Raw genomic sequence first — 24499 nt, 5'->3', positions numbered from 1 at the left:
CACTGCTGAAGTAGTTTATTTCACATCTGAGGTACACAAGCATAACACCCCAACATTCTTTCAATGGATGCATCTACAAACAACTACTGTACAAGAACTCACATACTCATTCTGGCATCTCTGTCACATATAGCTAGCATAACAAAATAGAAACATGTATTGAATAAACTTCATAAACTATGCCAGCATTTACCAATATGCATTGTAGCCTTCAGTTTGTATAGTGTAGTAGTTTGTGTACATTTTAAGTTCCGCTGCTGCTGGTCAGTATAACATACAGTAAGGGCTACATTTAAGACATCGTATGGTTACTTTACACTCTGCAAAATATGGAAAACATTTACATGCAGCCACATAGTGACATCATTAAGCGTCACCAATTTATGCACAAATGATATCAGAATGAGGGGCCAGATACACACTTGTTGAGCCAACAAGAAATAGAAGCGAAGAGATAGAGATGGACTGAGACATTTGCTTCTACAGTTGTAAGAATCAACAATCAAATGAGCAGATGTAAGCCCATCATCTCTTCTTCACCTGCTACAAAGACACAGTGTGATTTCAAAAGCAGACGTGGTACTTAAGGCAGCTGACAAAAGCAGCATTCTGCAGGTCACAAGCAGAGAGTCCAACATGTGAGACTGCAGTTCTATCAGTGACATACAGACTGTACAGCACGCTGGTTTGATCAGCAGGGGAGCTGCTCTTTTAATGAATACATCCTTCCGCTTATTACAGTATTTTCCACGATACAGGCTTGATTCAATATGATGAGATCTTGTTTGGATTATATCTCTCACTGCTTAGAATGTGTGTCATGGCAGAATCTTTGTATCAGTCCCCAAAGTGTTTAATAACAAATGAATAAATAATTCTAAAATGAGAGTAATATAAATAAATTAGGCAAAATATTTGTAAGACAAAAATTGGATTTTTAAACTGAACTCATTCTAAACTATTATTTCATCTTATTTTCATAGAGATTTATCCAATTTAATTTCTATTTATTAGAATTTTTCATTTCAAAATGCCCCTTTTCCAAAGTCACTTTGTATTTTTAAAAGATCTTTTTCCAAACATTTTCGTAACATTTTTTGTAATTTATGTCACTACTAATGACAGCAGTGTTCCCACATCCCCTTGCACCCTTCAGCCTATCACATGCCTCTTGCCTCTTTAGCTTGCAAGCTCAGCAATGGCAAGATAACTTAGCCAGTTAGCACGTGTTAGCTAGATCAACAACATTGCCAAAGTAATACTGAATCAGCCAACTAGAGGTTACAGTTGTGAATAAACACAAGACACACACAACCAGCAAACATATTACATTTATTTAGTTTAGTAAGGCTGCTAATGCTACCTACCTAGCTGGCTAACTAGCTAGGTGGGGTTGTGTGTTTGGTTTATTACTCATCAAAATGAAGAGCCAGTATTGACTAATGCCAGCTGATTAATTAGTTAGTTAATAGTTATGTCTGACACATTTTGATTTTAAAGATGTTCCACAGAGAAAGACACAAAAAAGACTTTCTACTTTCACTGTGTTGCTGTATTTGACAGGGGCTAGCTAACAGTTATAATCCAAGATGACAAGCTATTCTAGCTAATTAGGCAAAAAGGCAGGTAGCATGAGTAGCCTTTTTAAGCTAAGGCTAAAAACTAAAGAGGGTTAATTACCATTAATTTGACATTGTTGCTCTAGCTAACTGGTTAAGTGTCTTAGCAGTTGTAGCACGTGCCAGGTTCAGAGAGGCAGGAGGCATGAAAGGTGGGCAGGTGGTGACAAGGCCACGAAATGAAACACCAATGAAATGTGTCATTCTGGAAAGCAACGTTAGATAATAAAACTTGACATAAAATAAAAGTACCATTTTGAAATGAAGTTCTGAAAAGGGGAAATTGAAAAAAAAATATCTGTACTCTAATAAAAATTATATCCAGCAAAGAATGAACAACTACAAAACTTTTCAGAAGAATAAGTTGAGAATTTTCTTCAAGTATTTCACAAATTATTGGTTCCTTAATATATTTTACACAATGTATTCATATGATAATTAAGAGTGAACACTTCGGGGTTCCACATCTTTGAGGCTTTGAATTTTAAACCACATGAGTAACTTCTATCACTCAAAAACAAACCATAAGCCTCAGTTTTTAACTAAGGCCACAGATGACTCAAAATGCCACTTGAATATTACATATTCAGCATAACCAATAGATCATAAATTCAGCCATTCATCCTTTTTTAAAAATAAATAAATACAATAATAAATAAAAATACAGGGATTAAAGCAGAGTACCTTAAAGTGCATTCAATGCTCCACAGACTCCATCTCTGATAGTATTTAGGTACGTTTACATAAGAGAGGATTGGCACACAAGGCACTCAGTGGAATCTGTGATCATTTGACACAGGCATCAGTCGAGATTGCTGCCTCTGCTTCCATGTCCTGCTATGTGACTTAAAGGAGTGTTTATTTACATTGTACAAGAATGGAAAATGTCTTGAACTGAAAAGCCAGTTACTCATATTCCTTTGAGATTCCTTAGATTCAGAGTCCCAACAACATTTTAAAAAACACTGACAGCTATATAACCAGTAAATCCTCATCACAAAGTCAACTTTTTACCTGGTGGCTCATATTAAATCTGTGCAAAGGGAACCTGGGAAGCTAAAGGTGAACATGATGAATGATATACTGTGATATCATACTGTCATGTAATATTATGACTATAATTATATTCAGGCTGCCTGGATTTATTAGATTAGATTAGATTCAACTTGACTGTCATCGTCAGAGTGCAGCACAGAGACAATGAAATGCAGTGGTTTATTTGGATTTTATGGCTTTCGAATTACGAATTGAGTGAGTGCTTCTGCCCCTTTTTCCAAGACAACTTCAACTTTCAATATCTGGCAGTTATTCAATATTACTGTGTGTTTTCGACTGTGCAATAACAGTTTAAAGGGAAAAAAGACAAAAAAAAAATGGATTTGGATTTTTCAAGTTTATAACAGGATAAGAACTCTGTAACGACATGAACAAACAATTTCACATGAACAATTTGAACATTGAGCTATTTTTCATATATACAAAAAGAGTGTCAGTCCTGGCCTTTTGGTTCTCAATTTTTTCTGCACGTTTTTTTTGGTGTGGCAGTCCCTGAAGCAGTCCCTCTCCAGCTGCAGACAGAGCCACACTGCATACCTCACACTGCCACGGGGTGCTCCTCTTGCACAGAGTGCACTGCCGTCGCCGCAGGCTGGCTCTCTGTGCCTTCCCCTGTCCTTCGCTTGTGGGAACAGGGAACTGATGGGGTCCTCTGTGGCCTGCCGTCTAGTGGGACTCCAGGGGGAAATGCAGCAAGCTCCTCCTGGAATTGCTGACATGTTTCGGGCCTTTGCTGCTGGCTGGCACATAACTTCTTGTGAAGGATGTAGCTGTTAGTGACAGCAATGTCCAGAAAATGCTGGAAAACTGTGACATGCCACCTTCTGGTTCTCCTGTGGGTGGAGTTGGTTCACAACATCTGGTCCGATGTGTCCACCCCTCCCATGTACTTCGTGTACTTGCCTACAGCTGTTGGTTTGGGGACAAGGACTCTCTCATGTTGCCCATCTTCTGCTTTCTGCAAGCGGAGTAAACAGGATATACGTTTGTACAGATGGAGACCTCTCTGGTGTCCATCCACTGATCCAGTGAATGGAGCCTCTTGGTGACATTTTCTGTGGTGGCTGGAACATCAATACTCCCTTGCCAGGCCCCAAATCCCTGCTAGCCCAGGTGACGGAAGAGGAAGGGGCTTGTGTAAAAGGTGTCATATCCAGCCAGCACGAAGAATTTCAGCCCCCACTTGATCATCATAGCCTTCATATATTGCTTGATGGCAATCCTGGCTTTTGTGGCAACCATCCTCTCATTCACTGAGATGTGCTGCTTTGGATGGTAAACTGACATGCAGTGGTTCCTCATAATGTCCAGGAGAGGTCTGACCTGGAGGAGACAGTCATACTCCTCTGTGCCCTTCTTCTGGTCATTGAGTGCATCCTCTGCTGGATCACTCATATGCAGATTGGAAGAAATTGCCATGACACTGTCCCTGGACATGACAGTGGAGGGAAAGGTCACATAGAAAATTGAATTTTCCATGAAAAATTGAATTGAGTCTGCCACCTTCGGTAGGTCCAGCACTGCCATGTACAGCAACAAGCTCAGGTACTTCTTCATCTCCTCTGGTAATCTCTCTCCAGACGAATTTTCTCCCGCTTTGCAGATTTCTGGCTGCATTTTTGTCGGTGTTTTTGCACTTCTGCATCAAAAAAGTGTGAGAAAATTTCACCTGGAGTTGAGCGGTGGCAGTTGAGAGGTGGCTGAACTCCAGGAGCTCTCTTGGGCGTGAACTTCAATGGGCGAGGTCAATCGAGGGACACATTGGGTTTTTATTTCTCATAAAAACCATTCAACTTAACTTTTCCTTTTCTTAAGTTTAACATCAAATAATAGATTTAATAAGGCTTCAGCCTGGTGCAACTTGATGTCAAAATAAGTTCAAAATCAAAATCTCAAATGCTGAACATTCCTGCACACCCTTCATATTAAAGGCCTTTTAAGAAATGAAGGGTTTCTGTCACGTTCACTTTCCCTTTATGTTGCCTTCATGCAAATTTCCTGCCTACATCCGTGCCATGCAGATCGATGCAAAGCGTCATCTTGTAGCATCAGCCCACATTTCTCATAGTGCATGCCTCGTGCTGGACTAAGTAGTTTGCTGTTTTTTGTTCCAAAATGCAAATGTTACTTTTTGGTAGTGTTTGTAATGTGTCTCTTCTGAACACAGTGGTTTATGTTGGTAAATGCCATTTTTGTGCCAGTTTGAAGTTTAAACCATTAGTGAAGTCGCTTTTACATTTCTTGGTCCCAGATGTGCTTGCTCATGGGGTAATTGTTGGGGCTCTGTAGATTAAGAGCATGGTCCTGGCCTGCTCTATATGGACAGTGTCCTGAGACAACAATAGATGTATTTTTCGGACAGTGTTTATGAGATCTTGTTCCCTGTACTAAAGAAGGTTAGCAGCACTCTTTTTCTTGTCTCTGTGTGATTTGCTACAATATTCCATAATGACAAACACTTGAATTAGTCCGCATGAAATCAAACCGGTTGAAGCTGGAACTCTGGAACAGTAAATTCCAAAACTGACCCAATCCTACAAACAAGGACATCAAAGTGCACTATGTCAAGTTGTTTGACAGATCAGACTGTCCTTAATCTTCAACTTGCCATTTAAAATGAAAACTATGATGTCTGGAATAGTGCAACCAAACATAAATCAAGACTTTTCCATTCTCTTCAAAACTTCATCAACAAAACAAAAGTGTGGGACGGAACAAACAACATAAAAACAACTGTGCTACTCCTAGATCCTTACAGAAGTGGAGTAAAAACCATGAGGGTAGCACTGGAGCCAAGGGGTGAGTCACATTACAACATTCATCCCTTTGTTTGGGCAAACTAATATGAACTGTGGAAAGTTCACATTTAGGCCTGAGGGGGTTTGGAGTGGCAATAATGGGAAGGCTGAACCTTTGGGCAGAGTGAACAAACAGACTGTAAAAGCGCTTTGAGTGGTCGTTAAGACTACAAAAGTCCATTTACCATCAAAGACATAAAGCTCCTTAATTAGGTCTTGTTTGACCATTGATCACTTTGTTACACAGAACAAAGCGGTGGATTTCATCTAGATCAATGTAAAGGAGCATATTAGATGCAGAGGTTATATCCACACTGGTTTTGTGCAGCGTACTTTTGATGATCAGTAGTGTTCAAGCCTTCCAGAAGGAAGACGTTGGAAATGCTTCGTGATACGCCTTAGCAAAGCCCTTCAAGACAAAGCTTCTTTTTATAGCAGGACTGCTCCTGCCATATCAATGTCAGTGCCCAAAACAAGCAGATGCATTTTACTGGTACACCAATAAACCACTTAAATTAATTCAATGTAAACTTGCGTCTTCCTAAGCTAAGATCAACAGCTGTTGATGCTAAAAGAAAGAGTTAAATAAGAGAAAATAACAGACTTCTTCAATGAAGAGTTCCTGCATCTAGAAAGTCTTCATCAAACTCTCTGCTTTCAAGTTTTCATCTTCATTCACATCATCTCACGTTCACCTTTTAAACCCTGGAATTTGATTGATTTAAATATGCTGAATGTCAGTTGCATGTTCCTTAGAGCCAAACTCAGTCAATCTTCAGCTCAAAAGAAAAGCAAAAAACCTTTGGCATCTTGATCTCCTCTCTGTCTCCCTCTTCACCTTGACTGGACCCCCAGTGTCAACTTGAGGTGCTCATAGACCACGTAGCTGATGCTGACAGATGGAATGACCTTCATGAAGTTGGGTGCCAGGCCTCTGTAGAGTCCCATGGCCCCCTCGGTCCTAATGATATGTCTGAACAGGCCTGTCATGCTCATCTGAGGGCCTCCTTCCAGGGTAGCTGAGGACAACAAAGGGAGGACGGGCTCATCAAACACAGGTATAAGAAGTCAATCAAATTTTATTTTCAATTATGATTATGATTATGATTTTCACTAATTGTGAAATTACACAATTAGTGCACCACATTCATTTCCCAAAGATGCTCTCATTTTGTCTTGTATTATAAATGCAGTGCAGACCTTTCCTTTATAGCCGTGTGCTTTCGCCCAAACTCACTCAGCCAGGCTGTGGCATGTTTAGTTCAGCTCGAGCCAAGATGATGGAAAGAAAGTCTTTGGTAACAGAAATATAAACCCAATTCAGCTGTCGGACAGGAAGATATCACATGGTGCCTGTGTGCACACATCAAATGCATGTACACACACGTCTACACACTGAACTTGTGCTGAGTGTAGGCAGGGACTGTCATTATTCACTGTGGCAGTTCTAAAACCTAATTTTCTCTGTTCCAAAATGCACGTTTCCAAATTCAGTCAGCAAATTGCCTTTAATCGTCCTCCAACCGCACCATTGCTACTCACTTGTTGCCTTCTGGAGTGCCGGAGGCATGAGTCCATGAAGTCAATGAACATCATGCACCATGCTCATTAAAGATGTGCCAGTCTAGACGTTCAAGTCACAGTACAATCATTTCACATTAGAACTCTATAGGTACTTTTGGAAGAAGTTGCTTCAAATGTAGCTATGATATTGAATTTATACCCTTTTGTGTGATGCTCATGTTTTGTCTGTTTTAGATATAAAAAGAGACATGGTGATAATGTGGCCTCGAGCTGAGATATACTTGGCTTCAATTTGGACAGAAATCTAAAGAACTCAATTCAGGGTTCCCACACATTTTCATGGACTAATTTCAAACATTTCCACAAGGTTCCAAGGATGGACACAAGTCTGAAAAACATTGTGGCAACATTAGCATGTCGGCCCTCTTCCAAACACATTTCTTAACAATTCTTTCAAGCATTACATAAACGTATTCTCAATGCACTGTCAAGTGAAAAAAGGTCACCTTGAGTGCCTTAAGTATTTCAGCGGCCACAGTTTTGATAGCAATGGATGCTGGTATTACATTTAAAGTGCTATGCGTAGCTGTAGCAACATGTTCTTGTTGGAGGCACATTCATTGAGTTGAAAAATGCCTCGACTGGTCGCCGTTTCTCACGGTCTTCTTGTCTTGGACATGCCTCCTTCCCCTAGCATGACTTGTGAGGGCTGCCTCCCCATTTGCAAATATCAAAGCTCTTTTAACAGAGTTTGTATCATACACGCTGGTCATTCTCTTGTTAAGTTTCTTTTTTTAGGTCTGTTTATTGGGTTTTTAAGGACAGCGACAGTGTACATTACAATGGCAGCACGCTGTGTTAAACATAGAAGCAAGATAAAGTAATGTACACTTAAAATAAAGCCCAAGGATTAAAAATGCAGAACAAGCAGCAAACAAAAATGGAGAAATAAAACTAGCTTTGGCAAAAGAAAAAAGAATTTTGTCTATCTAACACTGCCTCTACTCCACTGTGTGCCTCGCCACATCCCCTCCTCGTTTGGTTTCCAGCCAAAGTTTGACATGAAATATTAAATGTACACTTGCCTGACATTTTTTAATCATAACAGATTCAAGCTCTATTCAAACATCAGCTAGCCAGGATACATGGAGGGAAAATGAAGAAACGTATGTCATAGTAAACAAAATGTTATGTGTAATGTCACGCATCGATGCTTATTAGAGGCATGTTACAAAATTCGCTGTTATGTTACATTACATGGAAGGTTATCCACATAAGATTACTGTAACAAAATCCCATGATTTCTTGGGTAAGTAGCCTTACAAAGCAGTTAGGGGCTTTGTCTATGGCACAGGTCTCAAACTCATTCCACAAAGGGCCGAGTGGCTGAAGGTTTTCTTTCCAACCAAGCAGCAGCACACCAGACTTGACTCATTTCATGAGCTGATCTCAGTCTTCAGACAGCTGATTGGTCAGACTGCGTGCTCTTGATTGGTTGGAGGAAAAACCTGCAGCCACACGGCCCTTTGTGGAATGAGTTTGAGATGCCTGGTCTATGGTAATGATCAAATACCATGAACACACACAGGTGGAGAGGTGGCATTCATCAATTTGAGACAAATGATTTAAGACAAATTAGTTAGGAGAGCTTGCTGAATCTGACCTGGAACACTGACCAGTCATTCTAATAAACTGACTGACTAATGAGTAATCACTCTACTGAGAAACTCATAATCATACATGAGAGCTTGGCAATGACTGACCTTGTGCCTGCATTCGAGTCCTGACCAGGGCGAGTGGGTAGCTGGCCAGCTGGCCACAGGTGCTGGAGGTGGTGCAACAAGCCAGGAGCACAAACACTCCTGGATCAGCACTGTCTGTGGCGAAGCGCTGCAGCCAGGAATTCTTCAGCGTCTGAGAGAGGAGGAGCGCAAAGGAGTCAGACTGAACCCAAAAAAACAAAAAACAAAAAGACAAGCTGTCCAGTGACAACAACCACACACCTCATAGACAGCCAGATCGATGCCAGCATAGGGGATGATGCCCAGCATGTTGGGGATGTAGCCCTTGTAGAAAGCAGCCACGCCCTCCTTCCGGAAAATATGTTTGGCACAATCCAAGATGCCTGAGTACTGGCCAGTCTTCCTCAGAGCTAACCGTGTCTTCAGGACCTGAGAGTACAAGAAGTGATGTCAGGCCTGCTGACAGATGAAACTAACCTCCACTGTGTTGTCCAAGAGTTGTAGAAAATCTTTCAGAGGTTACAAACATAGACTTACATTTGCCGTGCATTATCTTGGATATGAAAATAAGCATTGTCATGAACCTCATTTACATAAATGACTCGCTCACGGTTTGTGCATAACTGAAGGTCTGTGAGTCTAGATGTGAAGGTCTGATTTCCTCCAGATAAGAGGTCACAGTACAGTTTCACATGATGAGTTCACGGCTAAAAGTTAAAATGGGCAGTCAGTCACAAGACAAAAAGAATCCAGCTGGATATATCTGCATACAAACAATGAGTCATGAGATGCTACAATTCATTTACAGAATGAATAGAAGCTCGTTTTTTAAGTACGGTCTTGAAAAACAGTCTCATTCTGTCTGTGTTCAGTGGTCTCTCACCTCCATGGGGTAGATGCTACTCTGAGCAATTGCTCCAGCCAGAGAGCCTGCCACCAATCTCTCTGCAATGCCCAACGTCTCCTGGTTGCTTCCAATCAGTCGCTTAATCTGAAGGACAGGTCATCCTTTAATGTTATGCACAACAGAAAATATGACAGCTTATTGGAGTCACAGCTGTATTGTTGTATACCTGTTCATAGGCCATGAATTTAATAGCAGACTCGGGTGCGATTTTGATGACATTGATACCGTTGCCCCGCCACAGTGACCTCACACCGCCCTCTCGGATCATCTGGGCAAAACCCCCAGCGATGCGCATGCTGTTGCTCTTGGAGGCGTGAACCTGGGAAGGCCAGGACCAAGACAAACAGTCACATTGTGATCACTATTTCACATCCCTTTGTTCACTTTGTCGGGAATGAAAATCCCTCTATGAGAGTCAGTTACCAAAACACTCTCTCATTTCTCAGCTGACTGTTGGGTTTTACCTGCATGAGCACTTTGAGCCTGTCCAGCGGCGCTGTGCAGGTTCGAGACACAGCACCAGCTCCTCCTCCAGCCACCAGGTGTCGCCACCACATTCCTGTTTTCTTCTCTTCTGCCGTGAACTCATCAGGCACCAACAAACTCTCCCCAACATCAAAGATCTGAGGAGGAAGCAGAGGGTTCATGCCTGGAAACGCTAATGCCAACTATACTGTTCACACAAGACAACTGAAGCGCTGTCAAGAGCAGGCCAAACCAGCAGGCAGCAACAGAGCTCTCACTCTAAAGCCATGCTGACCAGTCAGAAGCCTGAGAAAAAGCTATTAATGGTAGGTTACTTAGAATGAACAACTGGCATTGCTCACTCACTGCACATAAAATCGGTTTGGGCTATACAAATGCAGACTCGCCTGTAACGTGACAACGTGCAGTCTATTTGATGAGTATTGAGTATTAATGTGCTGGCATCTATCAGGCACCTATTTCTTCAGTTGCCACATAAAATTCAAACACTGAGCTGATGAAACTGAAACTCACATGCACTTTTAAAATGTGTCTCTCTGGTCATCTGGGATCTAAATTACAGGACGACCAAAGAATGCACTGAAAACAACAGGTAACCGTGGCTGTCATTATTACTGGGTATGGGTGAAAATCTGCCATGCAGTCTGAACAGGATTAAGGTCACTAACTGCTGCATGAGTTCTTCTAATAAATCCTGTCTGAAGTGGGTTTAAATTATTGTGATAACAGAGTTGAAGTTGTGTCCTTTTAAAACATAGAAAAACATAATGCAAAAGGAATTTGAAAACAATAACAACAGCATTATATTAAGCACAATGGCTATGTCACCATGACAAAAAAGTGCTCAGTTTCCCTTTATGACAACAAACGTTTCTTGTCTTTGGAAAAGCCTTTTCTCATTATTGGGTGCCAATTATTCTGCGTTATAAGAAACTTTTCTAGTGACAGCAACCAGCTTGACTCCTCCTTTCTACACTAAACTTTTGCGGATAAGTGCCTATTAATGTTTCATTGGTATTTTCATCATTTAACGTTCACACTGTAGGAACCATGTTGAACATCTCTGTCTTACGCACTGTGCCCGCAAAAAAATGTAGTAGAAAGGCTGAGATTTGGACTTTGTGTCTGCTCTGAACATTTGCTGCTCTTGCTTTGGAGAGGAGAAGGGTGTGTACCGTGGAATGTTTCCAGTGCAGGATGATCTCAGGAATGTTGTCTGCTGGATGCAGGAGGTGGTAATCCCGCCACTCATTCCAGTCAATTGTCATTGTGCCATTTTTATCCATACTGGGGGTGTGAAATAACACAGGAAATACAGACTGTCACAAATGAGACCACATGCTCTGTTACTTCTCAATAATAGTAACATTTGTTTCATTTCTTATGGCTTCCTATATGAGTTCAAGTGCATTCTGTTGTAGCAGGATGCTTTACTGGAGTGCCCTGTGCCACAGCTGAGTCACCATATTATCATAGCATTTCTTTGTCTGCCAATGTGATATTTCTTGCACTTTTCATTTAAAATCACTCGATAAATGGCAGCTGCTACTGAATTAGACACACTATGCAATGGTGATCAGTGTCGCACTAGCTTAGCAAGCAGACTGTAGAATCTACTACTTACTACAAGATAGGGGCCCAGATATGACCCCTCCTTATTCTGAGACCAGCCAGAGAGAAGAGACAGACAGAAACACAGACAGGAGGTTAGAAGAACTAGACACAGTGAGCCATAACAACATGAGCAACCTGCTGCTACGTACACAGAACAAATAGTCCAATGAGCAGTGACGTAAAGAGGTGCATGTCTGAAAGAGGCTAAAGAGAAGAGTGCGACAAAAACTGGCCCAACTGTCACCTAACTGCTGCCTGTAGTTGTTGTCTAAATGTGATCACATGCACATGTGAGTTAAATTACAGAAAGAAAAAGATGAGAGACATCACAGACACAAACTCACAGAAAAGGAGTAGAGGGATTTGTGAATCTGTTAAGTGTATTAGAGACGGTGGACCACAGCATCACTCTCACCTTCTGAGAATTTTATCAGCCTGTTCCTCAGAGATGTTCACTCCCAGGTCCCGCAGAGACTGCATGATCTCCTGTGAGTCTATCCGCCCTGCACCACAGACAGAGATTAGACACTGTAATTAGTCATTAAAGGTGCAACACTCAGCCCGTAAACACAGGTGGAGTATATGTCTTTTGAGTTTCTGGAGAAGCTTTATCAAGTCTAACAAAAAGATACTATTTATTGCATTATGGGAATTGTAGGATCCAGAGTTTATTTGGATCTTAACCCAGACTAGGGATCAAAGTTAAGATATCACTACCACTGCTGCTTTTTGAACATTCTTCTTCATTCCGTCTCTTGTGAGGACCCCAATCACTGAGGGAACCCATTTATTTGTCTACTATGTAGATCCTATCTGTTCTCATGAATCTAAAGCAGACTTGAAAAGTAAGTCTCTAGACTGCTTACCATCATTTTTCTTGTCCAGACTCTTGAAGACCAGCCGAAGTTTCTTCTCGTGGTCTCTGAGGTAATGAACAAACTCCTCAAAGTCTAACTGTCCGTCCAGGTCTTTGTCCCCTGCTTTCACTATTTTCTGTCAGAAGAGAAGAGAAGAGACAGGAGAACCCTTTGAGGAACACGTGTCCATTGAGAAACAAACTTGTGAGGGACAGAGGACAGCAGTTCATGGCTATTTTGCCTCATTTTAGTATTCAAATGAGGTCAACATGTTTCAGCTATCATGATGCATTAGCTGTATATACAGCAGCATTATCTGTAAAGGATATTAACTTGAACTCATTCACCGCAGTTAATCAAGACAGCCATATCGCTTTGTGGACAGAGTGATGTCACAAACAGCAGCAGAGGCCAGAGCGATGAAGCTTCCTCCATCTCCTGCCATCTGTGCACTGTTGACTCAGCCTGCAATTTAGACCACTTTACAGCCATCACACATATAAGGCTATTAAGCATCCTGAACAGTCCACAGCACTTTCTGCCAATACAGCCTGTCAAGCCAACTGGAAGGATTTCTACAAGGAATGAAGAGTTAGCTGGAACATGAACATGCACTCACTGGAAGGAAATGGCTATCTGAGGGAAGGAACAGTTAGGTCTGCAGGCCACAGAGGAAATCTACATGTTTGTCTCTCACCAGATGCACCTAAGCAATACTTTGCCAAATGACTTGCTCTGCTGGTGAGGGGGCAAAACTGACTGAGCATGAGCAAATAAGTCAGCCATGTGACCCACGAGGTAGAGACCAGTCCATTGGCCACTGTTTGAGGGACTGGATGTGTTTTTACAATTAATTATATCACTGCAAAACAACTACCTAAAGGATCTGACCAGCATTTTTACATGTTTTGCCTTTTACATCTTTTAAAGTTAGAACACATGAACATGGCAAGGTAATACAGCTGCAGTACTATGAACAGCTTTGGGCTTCAGACTGTTGAAGAAGTCACCGTGGACTCCTTGGCATTTTTCAATATTTTCTAACATTTTACAGACTAAATGATTAATCAATTAATCATCAATTAATCACAGAACTAACTGATAACTGATAGATTAGTATAGAATGAAAATAATTAGTAACTGATGCATTAACATGTAAGCAGCATTTTATCATTGTAGCTAGTGGAGATGGAGCTGCCTGCTTCATTCCTGTTGGCCAGTTTAATCTACGTATGTGGGATAGTTGGATAGTATCCAAAAAGACACAGAGGGGTACATCAGAGTACACTGATATACTGCTACACAGACGCCACCATTAGTCACTTTTTATAAAGTGCTCTGGACAGTGCACGGTACTTTACGAGCTGTGACACATAGTGACTCTCAGTGCAATTTCCCAGGTAACATCACTATTGCTTCTAATCCTGTTGAACTTATTAACAGATTAAGACATGCTTAATAAGATGGATGTTACATGAGTAATAAAGCCTCATTTGTATAAGTTGCTGTCATTGGCAAAGCACTTGATCCTTGACAATTATGAGTAGAAATTATTGCTCAAATACATGATGGCACATTTAAAAAAATAGAGAATTTGAGAAGCCACCTCTAATAAACTGTACATGAGAGTATCATTTGACAAAGGCAATTGGTAAAAAGAGAGGTTCACCCTTATTGCACTGAGACAGAAACAAAGTCAACTGTGCCCCCAATTCTGCAAATAAGCAAACAATCTTTAAACCTTACCATACCTTCCACATACGATATGTCACCAACTCATGCGAAGGGAGAAATAAGCTCAGCTTGAACACTGACTTTGTCCCAGACGGTAATCCATTTGATTCAAAATACTCAAATTCATTGTGGTCCACGCTGGACACGGGGACATAGAGACACAGACACATCAGGTTTCCTCTACTGTCTAACTGAAAGCACCGAGAAGCAAATGTACTACATAGAAGGCAGACTGTTTGCTCTTTGTGGAATATTCCTGAAAAACCGTGTCATTGGAGCACCGATATAAAGCATATAGAGAGCGCAACACCTGCCCACCAGCACTGCAGCCTGCTTCCCATTGGACCATCAGCTGTTAACATGGTAAATACCATGCTTTTGTTTGACCATAAGCAGCTGGATGGTGCACCGGCTGTTCTCAAAAACATACACATGTAATGCCATGAGATAAAATGACTTACTTTATAAACCATTTAAAGAAAAGTATTCAAGAAGTTCAGTCATCATATTTCATGCAGAGCCGCTGAAACGGTAAGGCAAACCGTGCAGCTGGCACAAGATGATTTGACCAAAGCTGCTTGACTGTGCAGGGTACCTAAGCCAACTATCACACAATAATTATTGAGTGATAGCTCACTTCCATGTGCAATGCTTTATTTTCTCTCACACCTGAACAGCTGACAGGTTAACAATCAGCCACATCACTGTCTAACATAAGTGGTCATTTGGGCAAAGACAGGAGGAAAGCTGACATCTGCACCTTCTCTGTGACACAGTGTTTGTTGCAGTGACCTCCCCACCTGAAAGTGTTTCTAGTTCATTCCACTGTAAGTCATATAAGAAATGAATAAACACTGTCAGTATTTTCTGTTCCTTGCATTTGTGCCATGACCGAAGTGAAAAACTATCACTAACTAACTAACTAAGGGACTAAACAAGGTGAAAATACATGTATTAGCCATTTATGGCACACTAAATTATACAACACCAAACACACAGATAGCAACTGCACATTTTCAGCTCTGTCTGGACTGCTGTTCAGAGCTGATGAAACCCTGCTGAGGAAACAGAAAAGATCTCTGTAGCAGCAAACAGCAAAGCTTGAGAAGGGAAATGCAGTCACTTTGGAATGAGATAAAAGGTAATAACGATCAAAAATAGCAGGGAAAACATATCAAGCTCCTGTTTAATCTCCAGACTGGAACAGAAATTGTGTTGGGTGAAGTGAAAAAGCAGTGCCTGACCCCCCTCACAACCAAGGTACAGTGCAAGACACACAACCCTCCACCGGAGCCGCTCAGCTCCCAAACAATCAGTGTGGGTGTACTTGTGGCCGTCCAAGTGTAAATGTCTAAGTGTGGACGGGTGTGTTCCTGGAAAAGATCTTCTAACTCAGAGAACCAGCACTGGGTAAACAGGTTAAATAGACTGAGAGCCTACCGCCATGCTCAGCAGCTCCGTAAGGCTGTACTGAGGCACAGGGGTGTTTCACACCAGATGGTGAAGTCAACATGCCACAATATCATTGATTGGTCATTTTCTGTAACTTTGAGTGTTAGTGAAGTTTTTTTGGAGAACTAAAGAGTAAATGTTTTGCTTTTGTTTGATCACCTGACACCTATTGTCGGTATTTAAATGTAGGGGTGGGTGATATGGTCAAAATCTTCTATCAGGGCATATGAAATTTAGTAATTGTTCTGTAAACACTTGAGTTTAAAAATATATGACTCATAATATTAAAACTACCTTTTGTCAGATGGAACCTTCCATCTTCCATGGAAGACTCCAAACATGCAATAAAGCTGCATTAGCACCAGCAACAGTTGCTCTCAGGTCCCGTGAGAAAGTGGTAAGCAGTCCCTGCTGCCCAAATCACGTGAGTTTGCAAGACAGCTGCATTGTTACATCCCGCTGCCTGCTCCAAGTAGATAGCAGAGGCGCTAAAGAGATAGTGAAAGTAAAAAAAAAGTAGATGTGAAGTATCGTGCTACTCAAGAGAAGAGAACAAAAGGTTATGTGTTTGTTGAAGTAACAGGTAAGCCAGTGTATCTCAGTTAGTTTGTGGGGACGAGTTCATAGTGATGAAAAAGGCTCATCTCAAGAGTCATTACAGTTTCAAACATGGTCAACTGATGAGCTGCAGGGACAAATGCAAAAGTTAACGCTCTTCAGTGGAGTCTGGATTGCCAACAGGACCACATTCCAACAGGCAGTGTCATGCAGTTTTGTGATGAGTGAGCTAATAACTAAGAAGCTGAAGGAGAATTTGTGAAAAGTGCCTTTCTGCTGCTTTGGAGATGCTAACACCGGATCAAGTAAAATTGTTCCAAAGTGTGTGTTTGTCTGGAATAATTCACTGAGATGAAGCAAAACCTGATGTGGACACTCAGTGATAGCAAGTGTCTGTGTGATTTGGTCTTCATGGTGGACATTAACTAGTACCTCTCAGAGCTGAACCTCAAGCTCCAGCCAGCTTCTCAGCTCTCTGCTTTCAAATGTCAAATCACTTGAAGTGACACTAAAGCTGTGGCAAGTGAACTGCAATGAGGAAACACTGTGTATTTTCCTACTGAGCAAGAACAAAAGCTGCTATGACATCTGAATATGCTGATGAGTGTGAAAACTCCTTCAGGCATTTGGTGAGAGGTTTCAGGACATGAAAAGTAAATAGAAGGAACTGAACATATTTGCTGTGCTGTTTAATGTGGAACCAGCTGACAACCAACCACACAAAATCATTGAGCTGCAAAGCATTGACCTGTTTTTGCAAAGACTCAGTTCCACTTGAGATTGACTGACAGAACCCTGGAAAACCAGCTGCAAGTAGCATCATCATCATCATCATCATCACCAGTGACACCCCTGTGTGCCACTCCTCTGAAACGTCTGGGTATGGCTGTCAAATTTAAATGAGCCTTGATGAGAAACAGGTTCCCCATCCTTGACCTACAGTACATTACTGTAAGTAGGACAGGAGAATACAGCCACCGGCTTTAACCTACCTGTTGGAGATCCGTAGGTGGTGCCACCATGATTAATACTGTGGTTTTCTTTGGAGTCACATTACTTCTGCTGCTTTCTTTACTGTCGGTGCGGTGTGCAGTCTTTTCGCGGACACCAGCTTGCCCCTCTCTGCAGTTCCCCGTAGCCTCAGTCTCTTTCTGCCCTTGCAGCTGCGTTTCAGCAGGCTTACACTGTGTCATGCCAAAAAGTCTCTGGCACAGGAAATTCACCATATAATGCAGCATCCTAAGACCGGGTGACTTCCCACCACTCAAAAACAACAACAACAACACTTAACTGTGTCTGTTGGTTGACAGCAAAGAGTTGAATTAGCAGGTTAAGTGTAGAAAGGTCATCATCTGAGGACAATGTGGGACTGCAGAGAGGACGCCTCCATTTTCTTCCACTTCACTGCTCAACTTGAGTGTCTCCGTGCCTCATCTTCTGACTGGATCTTTTTCTCATTAAAAACACTCCACTGGCAGACCTCCAGGCTCAGGTCCAGAGACATCAAATGCAGCAAGATGAAATGAAATGCTCCAAACTAACTCTTGCCATGTAAGTTCTGAGGCACAATTAGTTCTCAATTTCTCAAACCTAGAATTTCACTTTGTAAATATCTCACGTTGTTGAGAATGATAAAATGATGGCAGCAGCGAAAGACAGACAGGATTTGCCACTTAGCCAGCTTCAGTATCAGCGGCTAGAGAAATGCAGCAGAGAGAGCCTCCAGAAACCTGCATCCTCACTGCAGCCAAGCCCGACCAATCACTGCAGCCCATACTAGCAGGTCTGACTGTCGTGGAACAACCCCTCAGCCAATGGAGGAAGAATAGCAGCATGGAAATTAATTTATGCCTTCATTTGTCAGCCAAAGTAGAAGGAGGGGGCAGGGTGGCGCTCAGGGTTTCCCCTCAGTGGCACCTTCCTCACAGCAGAGAATCTGCTGAGTGATGCCTCCCTCTTCCCTCACTGTCCTGCATTCCCTCTGAGTCATTCCAAACACACCGTCAGCATTCTGCAGGCGATCACATCCACCTGGCAACCGAGCTCCGCCACATTTCTCTTCTCAGTGCACTGAGTTCGTCCTGCTGGGAAAACTACAGTGTGACGCAGCAAAGTAGGTCCATCTCTTCATGAAATCCTCACTTCCTCCAGCTGCTTTCCGCAGCCCTGTCCTACTGATCAGGCCAACTGATTACTGACATAAACAGGGCTTCTCTTAATTACAGTAAATCCACCATAAAACCTGCAAGAAGCCTCTATTCCCAAATACTACAACTACTCTCTCCCCACCAGCATGAGGGATTTTTACATTTTAACAAAGAAAAGTCTCCACCTACTCACTTATTTCTTCATTATTATTAACAAATCCCATGAAAAGACCAAAACCAGCAGTGTATTAATCCATCTCTGAACACACAGTGACATCCCTCCCGTGTCTGTGGCTCTCAGTTCCAAGACCATTGGTTACCACTGAAGACATAAACCTTTAAAAACACCTCACAAACATATAGTTTCAATGTTGAAAAGGCTCTGTAATTTCCAGCTGGTCACCACATTTGGTGCTCTGGTGAGTATTTGGGACAGCAGGCCAGTGTGTGTGGGACTCAGTCAAAATAAACTGCAGTGTGTGTTCATGGTAATGGAGGAACACGTCACCCAGTGCAACAGTGTGACTCACTGATGTGTTTTCAATAGTTTTTGGACAACACTGGAGCTCAGAGGAATAAAATATTTCAGGCTTTGATACAAACACAATACTTATTAGTAGCATATATTCATTATTGATTTTGTTCTTTATGTGGGGTTTATTGGCAAAAAGAAAAAATACATAATATTGCCAGTCATACCCTGCAAAGCATGTTTAGGCAGCCTGAGTTGTCACTCCTGGTCATGTTAATATCTTAATCCTCAGTTTAATTGTTGTTAAGTGGGGGTGCGGCAACAGTCCAGTGGGTGAAGTAAACCAAGGATTCAGGTGATTAGACAAGTTGGAAAGAATTTCCCAGTTTTACCAGATGATCAAGTATTCATTATTTGGAAGCAGAAATGTTGGTGAACAGACTCCAAATGTCAACTGTAGTTGTCTATGACACTGTAAACATGTGACTGCCTACAACTAGGCTTAGTATAACAGGTCAACACTGAACCATGAAGTGGCTTTCAAAAAGTTCATGTCTGTAACAGCTCAGACCACAACCTGAATTACAAGACCTGGTTTGACTGGTACCATTTTGCTGCTGTTTTGCCTTACTATTAAACTATGAGATATTATTTATGTCGCTGCTATTGTCATTATCTTATGTTACTGTATCTTACTAAAATAGAAGAAAGAAATGTTCATGCCTTACTGCTAAAATATGATATATTAAACAAGGTTTGGTTTTCAGTCAGTGTTGCTTTGTATCTATGTGTAGATTTCTAATTTGGAGGAATATCAGTATATTACTGTTCAATCTAATGTCTGTCTCCTGCACAGAATATCTTTTCTCTAAATGCAATTTTGTTGGTTGTCCGTCATCTCGACTGGTTGGCAGTGAGCAGCTGTGTCATTTGACTGTAGGTTTGACAGGCTGTGGTCTGTGGCTAACTGAATAATGGCAGTGAGTCAGTACTATATTATCGGCGAGCAGGGAGGGTGGCCTGCAAATTCTTCTTCAAGGAGAACGGGCACTTATCTCATTTTGAACTCACCCTTCCTACACACTGTATGATAGGAAGAGGAAGTGTTACAGTTTACTAAACTAGTGTTACACTGTTTTTCTTGGAAGGGGGTGTGCATCACGTGGCTGAGCACCATGCATAACACATCTGTAACGGTCAACAGGCCCTGCTATGGTAAAATTACACTACATACTATATTGTGTACTTGGTCTTCACAGCATCAAACTGTAAATTAATATAAAAATGATAAAACTGTTTTAACACACATCTTGTGACTGTTTTGCGATTTAATGTGACTTGTTAAATCTGCCACTTGGGGGTAGCAGAAACAAGCTGTGAACACAGCAGCTGATATACACTTGTTGGCACACTGTACCCTATTTATGCATTAATTAACATGCTCATCATCATCATCATCATCACTACCAAAAAGCCCAGGAAGAAAAACAGCAGCAAACAAACACTGTACTGATTCTCTGTTGAGTCGAAATACATCAAAATACCTTGGTAAAACATGCAATACAGAAAATGAATCTGAGCTAAAGTGCACTCCTGGCCTTCTCCACACCAGTTTATCACCATCAATGTATATCATAAAGGCAGCATGGATCCATAGATCCATGCTGCCTTTATGCTTCTTAGCTGACAGGACTGAGACTCTGCTGTAGCTAATCTTGAGATTCAACTATGTGTGTGTTTAAAAGCTAACTTCTAGACAAATGCTGTTGTAACTGTACCTGTGGCTTGACAAGGCCTGTCAGCTTGAACATATCTGTCCATTTTCCTCCAACATCACTCACGCTTAAATGCACGTTGAGTAAAACACCAAGAGGGCGACTGCATTTCTCAAATGCTGACACTAATAATGCACTGAGATAATGTGACTATCCTCAGTAAACAAAGACAGAAACTTCCAGAGAAGCAGGGACTTCCACAACTCTGATCTGCTTCCAGCCCGGGCATCAGATGAGGTCAGATGGGACTCCCTCAGTTACTATTTCTGCAAAGTAGCAACTCCAACTGCTGCATGATGTGTTTATCAATCAAATATGTATCATTCATCGAGAATCAAGACAAGTACGATAAACTTTCACTTGTCAACCAAACTTAGTTTTAATCGAGACTCTAGATGTCTTTTGGCCCATAAATAACCAAATCACTCGGTCACTTAGATATCTTATTCAAATTTGGATTCACTTGTGGGTTTGCATTTTTCCCCAAAATATATAAACAGCCTTTTGTGATACTGTATATTTGTCCATTTCTTATGCTCCACAGTTCTGGGGCTTTCCCAGCTGTTGTGCTGTTTAATCTGAGTGTTTTGCTGTCACTTATTTCCCTTGCTGACAAATTACACCTAACAGTTTTCCTTGCATTTAGAAAAGTATTTTCTTACACAATCATGCACTGCTATCTTCCAATGAGAAATGCAATTTCAGTTTTCAGCGCATTTATACACGTAATGCCAGAAATACGGACAGCAATAGAACAAGACAAGAAGAACAAAACATAAAGACAACGGCTCATACATCTGAGATGAACTAGGCCAGTGTCAACTCACCCTGAGCTCATGTTCAGTGCGATGCACCCCTAATTTCTTCAAGCCAATGGTCAGGTCGTTGACACAAATGCCTCCATCACCGTTCACATCCAGGACCTGGAACAGCACCTTCAGCCTGTGCTCCTGCTCAGGGCCTCCACAGATGTCACATGGATGCGCTGACTGGCCGCGGTCCAGGTGCCACTCACCGGCCACGGGCTGTCGGGTGACCGGTTTCGATTGGGAGGCTGAGGGGGGGTCCTCGGTATGCCCGCCTCCGCCGCCCGGGTCGACCCCTGGGTAGGTCTCGGCGGATCGGCACTGGCACAGCACATCACCGAACAAGTGAGGCATCAACGAGTCCTGCTGGTGCATCAGTGAAGAGATGGACACTCTTCTAGCTACAATTTCAACCGGCTGAGAGCCAAGTCAAAGAGCACGACAAGCCACCGTTACACCTCGAGCGCTACCACGTCACATGTCCTCCATTCCAGCCGGTACAGAAAGGAAAACTACCAGCTGCCCGTTAACTTCTCCGTGTTGGTGACTTTTCACTGCTCACACATACGTGGAGATGAAAATGGGTCCTCTCACTAGTTCCACCTGATAAATTAGCTCAGCTAGCTAACGTTTGTTTTCAACGTAACCTCAACGTTAGAGTTATATGCCGGTGAGGCGAGAAGCGATGACAAGATAAAGATCGTGAGCTGTCAGCGCCCCGTCTATCAAAATATCTTCACAGCATCGACCAATACAGTTTATCCGGAGCTCGTGCATCGCACATCATGAAAATAAGTGTCCTGCTTAACAGACCGTTGTGGATAAGATGTTTATTCCCATATGTTACAGCCGTTCACTTGCCGAGTTGAGAAGGTTTAGCACCGGGAGCCGGGCGAGCCAGAAGTCTCGCCGTACAACGCGAGATTACAGCGTGACTCCATCAGAGGTTAGGATTTTTAGAGTGACAGCCGGTGTTTTTACAACTGACTGCAAGTCAAACATTGTTTTTCAGTCTTCTGTTTCTAATTGCACAAACAAAAAAGTTGTCAAAACAGAATCTTCGAAAGCTTAATAAAATTAGAGGTATGGATAAGTTAAATGAGCCACTGGGAAATTATGGTGTAAGATCGCTGTCAAAAAGACGTGTCCATAATTAAAGTTTCGTATTTGTAAAGTTAACAATTTGTGTGTCATAAAAGTTGTTTTACAAGAAAAAATTCCGCTGTCATATACGTGAGTCTGTGAAATTGGGTTCGGGTTACGTGTGTTTTTATATGAGTATGAGTCTAAAAGCTGTGAGTGCAAAGTTAAGAGAATACAACTCATTTTTCTACGACTACGAAGTCTTCACTGTGACTACGAATTCAGGTTCACGAGTACGACTCGAAAAGTGCTGAAATGACGTCACTAAGGTCACAGTCAAGTCGCAGGGGGAAGTAATCGATCGCCGATTCCTCCAACTGCGCATGCCCCAGACGCAAACATGCAGGGCAATGCCTCCATCCCGGAGAGACTTCACAGGTGATTTCAATAATAACGTGCATAGCTATTATTGATTTTATAAAATCGAACCATTTTATACAATATACATTTCTTGGACTCACATACGTATTGCTTTAGCTTGCAAGCTAAAGATATTTACATGCCGATGAAGCTAGCTTAGTGCTATCGTTACTGGGTGCTATCATTCATAATTTTCGACCAGAGCATTAACAATCAAGCCAGATTTAATGAATTAACGTGAACCAGTAACTTTGTGTAAAGTTAACACGGAAAGAAGGAGAAGGTTGATATGGAGAACTAAACCCGGACATGATGAGTCATCCTGCTTATTGCACGGTGCATGTCCGAGGGAGATGCCAGCATTTACAAATGTTTAGCTGTGTTCATTTTGCAGTTCTACACCAACTAACATAGTAGCGTTTCGCCATATAGCACAAGCTAACGCTAACCGCTAGCTTCTAGTTAGCAATCATCACGGTCTTCATATGCAAACCCAGTGACCAGGTCGGTCAAGCGATACATGCACGGACGCTTCACCGGGTCTAAGCTTCGGGAATTTGTGAAAGTAATGCATTTGGAAATATCTTATAAACTGGTGTATGTTAGAAAAGCCCAGGGCAAAACGAGTGTATGGTTGAGACTGTTACATCCCAGCACAATTTACACTCCAAGCATTTTTTCTCTGGATTTTATTTATGAGTGATCCTTTTTTACGCTGCATGCAGCTGATGGCATAGCTATACACGTAAGATAAAGCTGAAGTCACTTCTCTCTTTTTACATAGGCCAGTGCATCATTACAGTTACCTGCTGTTGATCAAGTGTAGCAGTGAGCTGTTGCAGCCTTTAGTGCTTGAATTTACACTGTAACAGTGCTGTCATGTTGTACTCCTGAGTATGGCCTGTTATCATAAAAATATACTTTCGCACTGCTTTACAGCGAGAATGCTGTTAGAGGACAAACCACCACATCATCAGGGGATCCTCTTTTCAAACTGAGCTTTCCAAAGTTCATGAAGAGAGAGTGCAGAGCCAAACCAGTGAAGGCTGAGGCTACATTTGTGTTAACTTCTTTTTTTTCCCACTCAAAAAACATTTATATTGTACATGTCACACAATAAATAAACCAAAAACTACACACTTAAATACGTAATTCAAAGTGCAAAATGTCACTATATTAACAGTTGTTGAATAATCCAATAAATGATACTAATGATTCACGTTTTTCTGTGTGTCTGTGTATTGCACAGGGTATATTGATGATTTGATGGACATGATCATGGAGAAGATCTCTGTTGACCCATCATAGTACAGAGCTGAGATTCTGAAGATAAACATCCTGCTGGATGTGCCTTCACAATATTAGCATCCAGACAAGGAGGTCACCAGCTACGAGTCAAGATTCAGTCGGGGGCGTATCTTCCCTGGGCGTCAGGAAACTCCCAACGTA

The 24499-nt window shown here is 41.8% G+C and overlaps 1 protein-coding gene across 2 annotated transcripts; it reads right to left on the bottom strand.

Annotated features, from left to right (window-relative positions):
* On the bottom strand, nucleotides 1–22467 carry slc25a25b (solute carrier family 25 member 25b). Of its 2 annotated transcripts, XM_070988858.1 has the most exons (11): nucleotides 21569–22434; nucleotides 12613–12739; nucleotides 12162–12249; nucleotides 11757–11792; nucleotides 11308–11419; nucleotides 10111–10269; nucleotides 9813–9965; nucleotides 9623–9730; nucleotides 9001–9168; nucleotides 8761–8911; nucleotides 1–6492 (listed from the first exon to the last, which is right to left on the bottom strand). In XM_070988858.1, the coding sequence occupies exons 1-11, from the start codon at nucleotides 21920–21922 to the stop codon at nucleotides 6308–6310; spliced, it is 1641 nt and encodes a 546-aa protein (XP_070844959.1). In that variant the 5' UTR covers nucleotides 21923–22434; the 3' UTR covers nucleotides 1–6307. The 2 variants fall into 2 exon arrangements, with proteins under 2 accessions (XP_070844959.1, XP_070844958.1); XM_070988857.1 differs by lacking the exon at nucleotides 11757–11792 and having other exon boundaries at nucleotides 21569–22467.
* Nucleotides 22468–24499: the final 2032 nt, after the last annotated feature.

Source organism: Chaetodon trifascialis, chromosome 20, assembly GCF_039877785.1.
Source record: "Chaetodon trifascialis isolate fChaTrf1 chromosome 20, fChaTrf1.hap1, whole genome shotgun sequence".
NCBI lineage: Eukaryota > Metazoa > Chordata > Actinopteri > Chaetodontiformes > Chaetodontidae > Chaetodon > Chaetodon trifascialis.
Note: the sequence above shows the minus strand (reverse complement) of the source record. Positions and strands in the feature narration are given on the sequence as shown.

Coding starts and splice junctions, on each gene's coding strand:
- slc25a25b (XM_070988858.1), bottom strand. CDS start 21,922: ATGCACCAGCAGGACTCGTTGATGCCTCACTTGTTCGGTGATGTGCTG. Junction 11,793..12,161: donor GCTGATAAAATTCTCAGAAG/GTGAGAGTGATG, acceptor GGCTGGTCTCAG/AATAAGGAGGGGTCATATCT. Junction 9,731..9,812: donor AATTCATGGCCTATGAACAG/GTATACAACAAT, acceptor CCTGTCCTTCAG/ATTAAGCGACTGATTGGAAG.